This window comes from Micromys minutus (assembly GCF_963924665.1).
Source record: "Micromys minutus genome assembly, chromosome: 4".
Lineage (NCBI taxonomy): Eukaryota > Metazoa > Chordata > Mammalia > Rodentia > Muridae > Micromys > Micromys minutus.
Genome location: NC_137973.1, coordinates 25105928 through 25116589, shown reverse-complemented (window position 1 = coordinate 25116589; position 10662 = coordinate 25105928). Strand labels below are relative to the sequence as shown.

At 50.3% G+C, this 10662-nt stretch overlaps 2 protein-coding genes across 5 annotated transcripts; one reads left to right on the top strand and one right to left on the bottom strand.

The window, feature by feature from the left end:
- The first annotated feature begins 356 nt into the window (after positions 1–356).
- Positions 357–5028, top strand: TMEM79 (transmembrane protein 79). 3 transcript variants are annotated; one of them, XM_080915284.1, is made up of 4 exons: positions 357–393; positions 1113–1904; positions 2123–2336; positions 3876–5028. In XM_080915284.1, the coding sequence occupies exons 2-4, from the start codon at positions 1157–1159 to the stop codon at positions 4087–4089; spliced, it is 1176 nt and encodes a 391-aa protein (XP_080771410.1). In that variant the 5' UTR covers positions 357–393; positions 1113–1156; the 3' UTR covers positions 4090–5028. The 3 variants fall into 3 exon arrangements, with proteins under 3 accessions (XP_080771410.1, XP_080771408.1, XP_080771409.1); XM_080915282.1 differs by lacking the exon at positions 357–393 and adding an exon at positions 584–685; XM_080915283.1 differs by lacking the exon at positions 357–393 and having other exon boundaries at positions 1077–1904.
- Positions 5029–5167: 139 nt separating this feature from the next.
- Positions 5168–8611, bottom strand: GLMP (glycosylated lysosomal membrane protein). Of its 2 annotated transcripts, XM_080916568.1 has the most exons (6): positions 8482–8611; positions 7729–7983; positions 7347–7544; positions 7032–7250; positions 5748–6004; positions 5347–5661 (listed from the first exon to the last, which is right to left on the bottom strand). In XM_080916568.1, exons 1-6 carry the CDS (start codon positions 8599–8601, stop codon positions 5496–5498), a joined length of 1215 nt encoding a protein of 404 aa, XP_080772694.1. In that variant the 5' UTR covers positions 8602–8611; the 3' UTR covers positions 5347–5495. The 2 variants fall into 2 exon arrangements, with proteins under 2 accessions (XP_080772695.1, XP_080772694.1); XM_080916569.1 differs by lacking the exon at positions 5748–6004 and having other exon boundaries at positions 5168–5661.
- Between the last annotated feature and the right edge of the window lie 2051 nt (positions 8612–10662).

Sequence of the window (10662 nt, the reverse complement as noted above, 5' to 3'; positions counted from 1 at the left end):
CCACCACAGAAATTGTGCCTTATCAATAACAGATAATAAACATTTACTGGATGAACAAACAGTGTCATCTTTTCTCCAATTTACCCTTTGATACACAAATCCACTTTTATACTGATACTTCCCCAAGCTCTTACATATCCCAGAATACCTTATGTCCACACTTCTGTGCCCAGCTACACCCTCACTTTCAAAAAGGATGACATCTTCCTGCAGAGTCCTTCCAGTAGGCAGATTCTGCAGGGCAGGGCCTGCGCCTTTAATCTGGGCCCCACCTGCTCTGGTCAGACAGGTTTGGAGACACAGGCAAGGGGAGGGAGACTGGGAAATACTTGCAGAGCGAGCCAGGAGCTAGGCAGTTCCTTTCCGGATCCTCCGCCTCTCTACAGATGTAATGTAAGAGGGTATCATGGGTCCAAAGGGCAGGGGTAGGAGGGGCCCTAGAGGTGAACGAAGAGAAAGAGCCCCTACCCAGAAGCATTGAGCAGGAGGGTGGCGGGGGGGGGGGGGGGGGGGGGGAGAAAGACAGGAAGACATGGGAACAGCCACACTAGAGCAGAGAGTCTGAGTGAAGCCCAGCCCAGCTGAATTGGGTGACACTGGCAAGGGGAGAGTTTGGAAAAACGACGGGCTCCCGGAGACTAAGGAACTGAGTATCCGGCAACTGGAGTCAGTTGCCAAGTTCCAGGTAGGGACCTGCAGGGCAAAGGGCAGGTGGAAGGGTGAAGGGCTGGTTTCTCTATAGGATGATCCTTGTTTGTAAAGAAACTCAGCCAAGTCCTAGAAACCTCAGCCTCCCACTCCAAAGCTAGGGTGGCCATGAATCCCGGAGTTTTGGTGGAGAGAGTAGAAGGCAGGTGTGAACATAGACTGAGGCCACAGCTGCCTCGTTGTGTCCCCTGATTCACCCTGCTCTTGCTGGATGACATTTCTTTTGAAAGCGAGTCTCCATTTCGCTCCTTGGCTGCCCGCCTCTCTGTTTCAACATCTTGCTCCTCACTGTGTTCTCCCTAGAGTCCCATGAGGCTGGCTGCTCTGGTGAGTTCTAGGTCTGAGAAACTGTCCTGGGGCCAGAAGACAAGGCGTTTTCACAGAACTTCCCTCACTCCCCATAGGATGACAATCGCCTTGTGGTAGACTTCAGAACTGAAACCTCACAATGACAGAACCGGAGACACTGGCTCTGCTGGACATGAAGGAAACCGAGACTTCAGAGAAGAGCCCACCGCAGGCATTAGTCCTGCAGCCAGAGGAAGAAGGTGGGACTGAGTCCCCTGGAGTTGAGTCCCTCAGAGTGGAGTCTTCAGTAGGGTCTCCTATAGTCAGAGAGGGGCCTGAGGATGGTCCAGACAGCACAGTAAGTGAGGCTGCCACATTACCCTGGGGAACTGACCCCCATCCCAGTGTCCCACTTCCGGATCCCCCGGGCTGGCGAGATATTGAACTAGAGCCCTTAGAGTCAGAAGTGCCTATTAAGTCGGAGGAACCACTCAAAGAGGATGCCAACCTGCTCCCGGAGAAGACAGTTAGGGCCTTCGTGCCCATTGACCTACAGTGCATCGAGCGGAAGCCGCAGGAGGAGCGCATCGTGCATCGTGAGGCTGGACCAGGCGAGCTTAGGAATTTCCTGCCAGTCCGACTCAGCCACCCTGAGCCCCCAGAGTGCAAGTGGGCTGAGGCGGTTGTGAGACCCCCTGCCCGGTCCTGCGGGGGCTGTGGAAGCTGTGGAGGCCGTGAAGCACTGCGAGCCGTAGCGTCGGTGGTGGCTGCCCTCATCTCCTTCCCCTGCCTGCTGTATGGTGCATACGCCTTCCTGCCTTTCGATGCTCCGAGGCTGCCCACCATGAGCTCCCGCTTGGTTTACACCCTACGCTGCGGGGTCTTTGCCACCTTCCCCATCGTGCTCGGTGAGTCTGGGTTCGTGGAGAAGGGATACCTGGGAAATGGACTGGAGAGGTTTGGACTGGGTGGTTTCTCTTTGTTATGCTGGAATCACTCAAGGGCATCCCGAACCTACCACTCTCTGCCCCATCTCCTCCAGGGAGCTCGTGTGTCCACTCTGTAGCCCTGACTTCATCCTAACCCTCCTGCCTTTTCTGACCCCATGTGGTTCCTCTCCTGCCAGGGATCCTTGTGTATGGGCTGAGCCTATTGTGTTTCTCTGCCCTTCGGCCCTTCGGCGAGCCAAGGCGGGAAGTGGAGATCCACCGGCAGTACGTGGCGCAGTCCGTGCAGCTCTTCATCCTCTACTTCTTTAACTTGGCTGTGCTTTCGACCTATCTGCCCCAGGACACCCTCAAGCTGCTCCCCCTGCTCACCGGTCTGTTTGCCATTTCTCGGTGAGTAGGGGCTGGGGTGGGCATGAGGGCATTTATGAGCCCAATCCTCCAGGAAGCTGAAGGTTTGCAGACCTGAGGTGGGGGATGGGAGTCGGGGGTGGGGTGTTTCTGGATGTGCACCATGCAGCGATGAGCCCGCTCTGATTGTTGAGCTGCACTGGGTAGCAGGTGCTCGGCCCCTCTCTCCCTTTCAAAAGTTGGTTTCAGAGCCATGCCAATGGGGACCTTTTGACTTACGTATTTTGGCATACTGTAATCCTTTGCCCCACACATCTGGCTCTCTTTACCTCATTTGTCATTTAGTGTGTCCGTTGAAGCTACTCTAGTTCGTAACTCTCCATCCAAATAGCTTTAAAAATTGGCCTCTAGCTGAACACATAATGTGGAGCGTTTTCTGTTTTATTTTGTTTGAGACAGTCACTATCTCATGCAGCCTGGACACAAACTCTCGACAATCCTCCAGTCTCAGCCTCTCAAGTGCTGGGATCCACACCACACCCCTTTCTAGTTTTAAGTTCTAATGGCTAGGAAGTTCTTCCTTAGGTCTAACAACTGCCCAAAGCAGATAGAGTGGCTTGCAGGCCTGCGATCCTAGTATATGGGAAGTGGAGGCAGGAGGCTGCCAAGAATCCATGCCAGCCTGAGCTGCAATGTGAGTCGCAGGCCAGCACAGCAACTACGACCTCGTCTCAAAAAAGGAAACGAGTGACTGAATTGCCCCTTCATGACCTTCATGACACCGAACCAGTTCCTGCACTTAAGCAGCCCCCTCTAGTGGTTGAACGGCTCTGATACCGGTTTGGTGAAGAGCACTGACTGACCCAGAGGCCAGTTCACTCTCGTGGAGGTCTCTCCCCACCCCACCCCCTTTCCTTCATTTGATTTGGAGTCATCAGTGAATTTTATTTCATTGGGACAGGGACCGGGATGTTGGTTTCTTTATCTGCAAAGGGTAAATATGGAACCCACCGGAGCTAAGAATGAACAGAGCCTGCTGCACTTGCCTGTGGTCCCAGGCGGTGCTGTGCTGAGGCAGGAGAACTGGCACGAGGTGGTGGAGCTTTACAGGGCAACACAGGGAGATCATTTGGGAGGGTGAAGGCAGGACAAGGGGATCTGGGGATACAGTTCAGTGATAGAGCACTTGCCTAGCTTTGTGAAGCCCTCAGCCACAGATAACTGTCAGTATCTACAAAACAGAAAATGACTCAAGAAACCGTAGCACTGGATGCCTAGGGTGGGAGTTGAGTGGAGAAGGCGGGAAACAGAAAAGGGGAGACAATATTAAAGCTGAATTCTCACTTGATTCACCATCATGTAAATGAACATTTAATTGCAATTTAATTAAGGATGAAATTAAGTTTTGTCAACTTAAAAATTTTGAATAGTAAGTAGAAGCAGGGAATGATAACCTCGCTTCAGAGAGATGTGGGGAAGCGGATATGGCGGACGTACTGAGTGTTTGGATGGCCCCCTTTCCGTCGAGTCTCCCACCGTCTACTCTTGACCGAAGTCTGGGCCCTTGTTATGTTTCAACAGGCTGATATACTGGCTGACCTTTGCCGTGGGCCGCTCCTTCCGAGGCTTTGGCTACGGCCTGACTTTCCTGCCACTCTTGGCCATGCTGGTGTGGAACCTCTATTACATGTTCGTGGTGGAGCCAGAGCGCATGCTCACTGCCTCCGAGAGCCGCTTGGACTACCCTGACCATGTCCGATCTGTTTCTGACTACAGGCCCCGCTCATGGGGCTGAGCCACCTAGAGCTGTGCAGAGGGCTTTCAGCACTTCCCTGGAACAGTTGCGGGCCTGGCCTTTGCCCAGGCAACGGACCTTTAATGCAAGGAACCTTGCTACTTCCCCACTGGAGCCCAGCCGCGGATACCCCTTATTCTCTCCTAACTGCTGCTTTACCCCGGAGGACGAGAACCCAGGGGAGAGACTGGAGAAGCATTCTTCATTCTTGGGCAGCTTCCCACCATGGTACAGGAGCTATGGCTGGATGGTTATCTTACTCTCTAGCTTCTTGTGGGTCAGGAGCGCAGAACCACAGCCCAACCTGAATTGTCTGTGCCAGCTGTGTAGGTGAGTGTCAAGGAGAAGAAAAAGCTGCCTAAGCCCAAGGGTAGAAATTGATGTCATATCAGTTGGTTTTATTGGGCCTGGGTTCAGGACTCCCCACCACTGGCCTCGAGACTCCTTTGCCTCAGTCAAGATTATTATACATAGCTGTTGTCTTCCCTCTCTTAACCTACATGGGCCTCTGTAACCTTCCACTTCCCAAACTTCCAAGAAGTCCCACTGTAGGGGGAAGGGCATCGAGATTAAATCTCTAAAAGAACTGTATGCATTCACATGGTGGCAAAGAAGGCAGAGCAAGCTGTTAGCCCAGGATATATGTGTGAGTATGTAATAAATCACTGCCAGTCTTCTATGGCGCTATCTTTCTGCTGCCTTCTTCACCTCCCCCAAGCATAAATTACCTCCTAGCACCAAGGCATGCAAGGTGGCCTTGGGGAGAGACCATTAGGACTGGTGAGAAAACAGGCCCTCAAAGAGAAACTGCCTTCCAAGGATCTCTCTTGGTCTTCCCACTTGTTGAAACCGCCCCAAACCAGCCCAACAGCACGCACACAGTAAGAGATTGAAACCTGGGCTAGAGAGATGGCTCAGCCAGCAAAAGTACTTGCTACTCTTGAGCTCTGGTTCAATTCCCCGCACCCACATGGTGGTTTACAGTTCCATGGGATCTAGTGCCCTCTTCTGACCTCTGCAGACACCTCCCCTACCCCCACACCGCATGTCCATACAAACAAAAGACTCACAAATGTAATAAAATACACAAATCTAATTTAAAAGTAAAAGTGAAACTGGAATCTCGTATGGGGAAAATGTCTATCCAATGCTCCTTAGGGCAGCCGAAAATCACTGTCATTGTAGGTCTTCAAGTTTTATCCACAGGAAATAGGAATGTGGGGACCAGTAATTGTAGCCTCTCCATGGGTTTGGAAGGACATCTTACTGGGAACCCCCCCAGCAGGTTGAGGCTGGCTTCCGACATTCTGCAGAACAGCAGATCACAGCACTGACTCTCCACCCTCTGACAGTTTGAGTCACAGCAAGGCAGATGTGGTTCTGCCCTTCCCTCTGGAGAGTGGGTTTCAATTTATGGACTGGTACTCTGAATACTGCTTGTGGCGCAGCAGCAGAAACAAGCCTCCCCCTAGAAACATGAGTCCTGGAGCTCCCAGGGCCACTGCCATGATTCCGAGGACCAGAGGAGAGAAGGTATCCACTGGGGGGAAGCCCACACCCAGAAGCATTGACCTAGAGCAAGAAGGTTAAAAAAAAAAAAGGTAAGCAAGTTTAGGAGGGCAACCATTCTCCACTTTAACCAAACCTTTGGTTCTTACCAGCAAAGGTAGTGTTGGTCCCAGTAGCCAGGGCCTGTGGGAGCCCCAAAGGTCAGATTGAAGGCACAGAAGTTGTTCTGGGACCCAAAGAAGGCTTGAACAATTGGTGAATGAGGGAGAGGATATGCCAAGGTAGGGCGAAGAGGGGAAGCCTGGCAGGGGAGGGCAGATTCTCGGGCCCTCTGCTCCTGAGAGAAAGCCACTGGTCTCCATTGAATGAAGCCAGATGGTAGAGAGTCCCACAACAACTGGTTCAGCTGGAGAGGAAAGCAAAGGAGGCAGGGTGAGATGATCAACCTGTACCAATTCTTCCGTTTCCCCACCTCTCCCAGAATGCAGTCTATAGTACAGGCAATAGGTCACCAAGAGTCCCCAGAACTAAGTATAATTGAAGAATTCACATGCTAGATGTAGGAGGCCGGGTCTCCCCTCTACAGAGAGAAAGTAAGATGAACAGAGCTGCAGCCATTCGGCGTTAACCTCCAGGTTAAGGAGGATCCCAGCTGAAGATCTTTGAAGTACTGGCTTTGTCTTTTTCCTCGGAGGGAAGAAATGGCAGGCAATAGACTAGTGTAAACCCAACACTAAAAGGAGCCAGAGAAAGTGCTGTTAAATAAGAGACTGGGGCCATATGTAGTGGTGCATGTATTTAATCCCAGCCCTCAGGGGGCAGAAGCAGATGAATCTGAGTTCAAGGACAGCCTGGTCTACAGAGCAAAAGAGTTCTAGGTCAGCCAGCCAGGGATACACAGGGAGACCCTGTCTCAACAAACAAACAAAAAACCTTTAAAAATGGGCAGTGGTGGTGTCTTTAGTGATGAGTCAATACTGAGAGCTTGCTGCTTTTGCAGAAAACCCAGATTCAGTTCCCAAGAGGCTTTACAACCATTTGTAATCCCAGCTCCAAGGTATCTGATGCCCTCTTCTTGCCTCCATAAAAACCTGTACACACGTGCACCCAAATACACATGTAAAAAGCAAATCTTTTGGGCACGGAGAGATGGCTCAGCAGTTAATTGCACTGGCTGCGTTTCCAGAGGACTTGGGTTCAATTCCCAGCATCCACATGGTGGCTCACAACTGTCTGTGCAGCTCCAGTTCCAGGGGATCTGGCGCCTTCACAGACAGACATACGTGCACAAGCACCAATGCACATAAAATAAAAATCTTTCAAAAACCCAAACAAACACAGATCTTTTTGAAAAAGTGGTTGTGGGTTTTCCGGGCTGCTGTCGGGATCCCCCCTCACATTCCCACCCATCTCTCTCGCACTGGAAACCTGACCTGGAAGACGGCAGGCGCATACTCATCATCGATGGAGTCCTGTTCGTCCACTGAGGGGCAGTCAGGGCCCTGTCCCAAGGCGGCTACCTCTAGACCAAAGAGGGAGTGGTTTCCACGAGGAGAAGCTCCAACCAGGGCCACTTCTAGCTGGCAGACATCTGCTGTGTGCAGGAGGCGAGGGGGCTGAGCAGGTCGACCAGATCTCGAAAAGGCCTGGACCTAGGAAGAAGGAAGCCGTGTGGGGAGGATAGAGTTTGAGGAATACCCCCTTACTCATCAATCAGATGTTTTTGAGTTCCTTCCCCATATCCTCACCTTGAAGGTCAGGCTACCATTGGCAAATGCTCCAGTGGGGTCATCTATAGGGTGGCCTTGAAAAACGGTGCTCAGGTTGGTGAGATCCAGTGAGTTGGTGATATTGTTCCAGGAGAACTTGGCCAAGGAGTACGGAGGGTATGGCTTTCCTGGGGGCTCTGCCCTCTCTGACGCATTGGTGCTGTCGAACTCAAGCAGCTGGGGGACAGGGTAGAGTGAAAGAGGCTCGCCTCCTTCTGGCTTTCTCTTGACTATTCCTCCCAGTAACCCCTCCCAGACCTTCATTCACTTCACCCACCCTGCGCTAAGCCCTTCCCTCGCCCTTGGGGTAGGATGGCCTCTCTTCTCGTGTTCTTCTCTCTGAGCTCCTTCAGACCCTCACCCTGGTGAAGACAAGAGCAGAGGAAAACTGAATGCTGTTCTTGGGGAGCACCATCAGGGCCCCAGTCGGATCAGGAGACAGCAGGAGACTCCAGTTGACATTCAGGACACTCTGAGTGGTGTTGGTGGCCACCAGCACCACGGCTGGAGGCCCCAGGGTGCTCCACACATAGTGCAGGGTGGAGTTGCTGCCCACTGCCCGGATATGAAGCAGGTTCTGGGGATTCGGCCAGCCGGAGATAACCTCCAAAGATACCTGGGACATGGGGTCGTGGGACGGAAGGAACAAGATCAGGGACACTCACAGGCAAAGAAGCAGTTTGTAGGTGAAGGATAGGACCTGGGCAATGCCAGGAATGGTAAGATGGGCTCTTGAGGACCAGGCATGAGGGAAGTGTAGAAATTGTGGGGAACTTGGAATCAGGGGCAGAAGAATTGAGAAGATAGGGTGGATCCAAGTTACTCAGACGGCTCAGGGCTGACAGACTTTTTAAGTCTCCAAATTTGCCTGTTCCTGGTCTACAATGTCTGAGCCATGGTTCAGACATTGTCAGAAAGCAGGAAGCAGTTATGCCTGACCTGACCTGACACCCTCCATAATACTTCCAATCACCCATGGCTCCACACTGGGCTCTCTATCTCTCGCACTGATACCTCTCCCTTGCCTTCCACCCCTCTGTTGCCCCAGATTCCGGTCATCCTAGGAAGGTAGGATTTCCGGAAGCATCTAATACTTTAGTTCCAGAGCCTTTACCTGTCGAGTCTCTTCTCCCAGCAGGCCAAATGGAGCTGCAAACACAAGTAGACACAAAAGGAGCCATGGGGTTGGGGCACAGGGGACACGGCCCCAATGAGGTCCCCAACAACAGAACATACAGCCAGAGCTAAACTCAGCGGAAGAGCCGCGGAATCACGTGACTCCCTTCCTGCTGATCATTTAGAGGGCGGGCCAACAAACCAGCTCTTAAAGGGACAGCTTCCACTAACCCAGATCTCAGCACAAGTTGGAACAGCATCAGGAAAGCTGAGGTGGATGGGTATTTATCATCAACAGGCATTCAAGACTAGCTGTGCCAACACTCCTGCCTCTCCTCAGACACTCTGCCAGTCCCACCCACATTACCTTTGGTAAGTATGCCCAGATTTAAATTTCCACGTAATTTAACAGAGTAATCTGTACGTTAGTGCTCTGTGCTAGATATAGAGAGGAACCAGAGTATTAGACTGATATGAAAAAAAAAAAAAAAACCTTGGGGGTCAGCAAGATGACTCAGTGGGTAAATGTGTTTGCCCCAAACTGGACATGATGAGTTGGATATTCAGGACCAACACGGTGGGAGGAGAAAAATTTCCAGATGTACGCTGATTTACACATGCATTCTGTGGCACTGCCTACAAAAAGCAAATAGAATGAAATGTAAAAAAGAACAAAGACTCCTCAGGCATGGTGGTCTCAGAAAAGAGAACCATGACAGGAATGGAGGCTTGCTTCTGCAATCCCAGCTTTTGAAAGCCTGAGGTAGGAGGAACACCATGAGTTTGAGGCTGGCCAACTCCAGTTAGAATGAAAAACTGTTTTTAAAACAGAAGTAAAACCCAAAGGGCTAAGATGTAGCTCAGTTGGTAGGGTGCATGCTTAACGTAACATCTTGGGCTTAATCTCCAGCACAGCACCACATAACACCTGGTATGGGGGCCAACAAACCCTAATCCCAGCCAGGAGGTGGGAGTAGGAAGGGCAGAAATTCAAGGTCTGGGACATGTGAGATGCTTAGCAGGTAAATACACTTCATAAACAAGTCTGATGATCTGAGTTCAGCCCCAAGGACCTACATGGTGGAAAGAGAACCAACTCCTCAAAGTTACACACCACACACAATGTAATGAAAATACACATACCTCAGAGGGTTCCTTTTTTAAAAAAGATTTATTATATGTGATTCAGACACACCAGAAGAGAGCATCAGATCTCATTACAGATGGTTGTAAGTCACCATGTGGTTGCTGGGAATCGAACTCAGGACCTCTGGAAGAGTACTGAGCCCCAGAGGGTTCCTTTTGATGTTGTAGTATGTATTAGATTACAAGGTAGGTAGGCAGGCTTTCTTACTGGAAGAGCTCACAATTTTATTGTGACATTACCACAAATAAAAAAAATACAATTAGTTAAATACTTGACTAGATGCATGCTCCTTTTGTTTGACTCTTGAGACAGGGTCTCATTACATAACCCCGGCTGTCCTGGAACTCTTTATACAGACTAGGCTGGTTTTGAACTAACAAAGATCCACCTGCCTTCCTCTACCTCTTGTGTGCCGGAATTAAAGGCATGAACATCACAAGCAGCCAATTTTTTCAAAACATCTTTATGTGAAAGGTGTTTTGCCTGCATGTATGTCTGCCTGGTGCCCCCAGAGACAGGAAAAGGATGTCAGATCCTCTGTGGCTGTGAGCTGCCATGTAGGTACTGGGAACCAAACCTTGGGACTTCTAGAAGAGCAGTCAGTGCTCTTAATTACTGAGCATTTTCTCCAGCTCCAACTTAAATCTTAACTGTTAAGACTAATACACAGTACAAATTTGAACCAGGTGTCCTAGCACAAGCCTTTGAGCTAACCAGAGTTACATAGAAGACCTTGTCTTTTTTTTTTTTTTTTTTTTTAAATCAGGCTTACTTACATGAGAATGTTAAGCAAGTGCTTTGACCAAGCTTATACCTTCAACCCACTCGAAGACAAGGTTTCTCTGCATATCCCTGGCTATCCTTGAACTTGCTCTGTAGACCAGGCTGCCCTTGAAATCAGAGATCTGTCTGCCACTGATCTGCTTCAAGTGTTGGAATTAGTGGCATATGGCACCACCTAGGCCAGTTTTTGCTTTTTTTTTTTTTTTTTTTACAGATTTGGTTCATTTATTTTGTCTTTTATAAAAATCC

Bases quoted from the DNA above. Each gene is read 5' to 3' on its own strand.
- TMEM79 (XM_080915284.1), top strand. From the start codon at position 1,157: ATGACAGAACCGGAGACACTGGCTCTGCTGGACATGAAGGAAACCGAG. The intron at 1,905-2,122 runs GTGAGTCTGGGT...CTCTCCTGCCAG, and splicing joins CACCTTCCCCATCGTGCTCG to GGATCCTTGTGTATGGGCTG. The intron at 2,337-3,875 runs GTGAGTAGGGGC...ATGTTTCAACAG, and splicing joins GGTCTGTTTGCCATTTCTCG to GCTGATATACTGGCTGACCT.
- GLMP (XM_080916568.1), bottom strand. From the start codon at position 8,601: ATGTTCTGTTGTTGGGGACCTCATTGGGGCCGTGTCCCCTGTGCCCCA. The intron at 7,545-7,728 runs GTGAGGGTCTGA...CCTGTCCCCCAG, and splicing joins CTGCTCTTGTCTTCACCAGG to CTGCTTGAGTTCGACAGCAC. The intron at 5,662-5,747 runs GTAAGAACCAAA...TTCTTGCTCTAG, and splicing joins GACCAACACTACCTTTGCTG to GTCAATGCTTCTGGGTGTGG.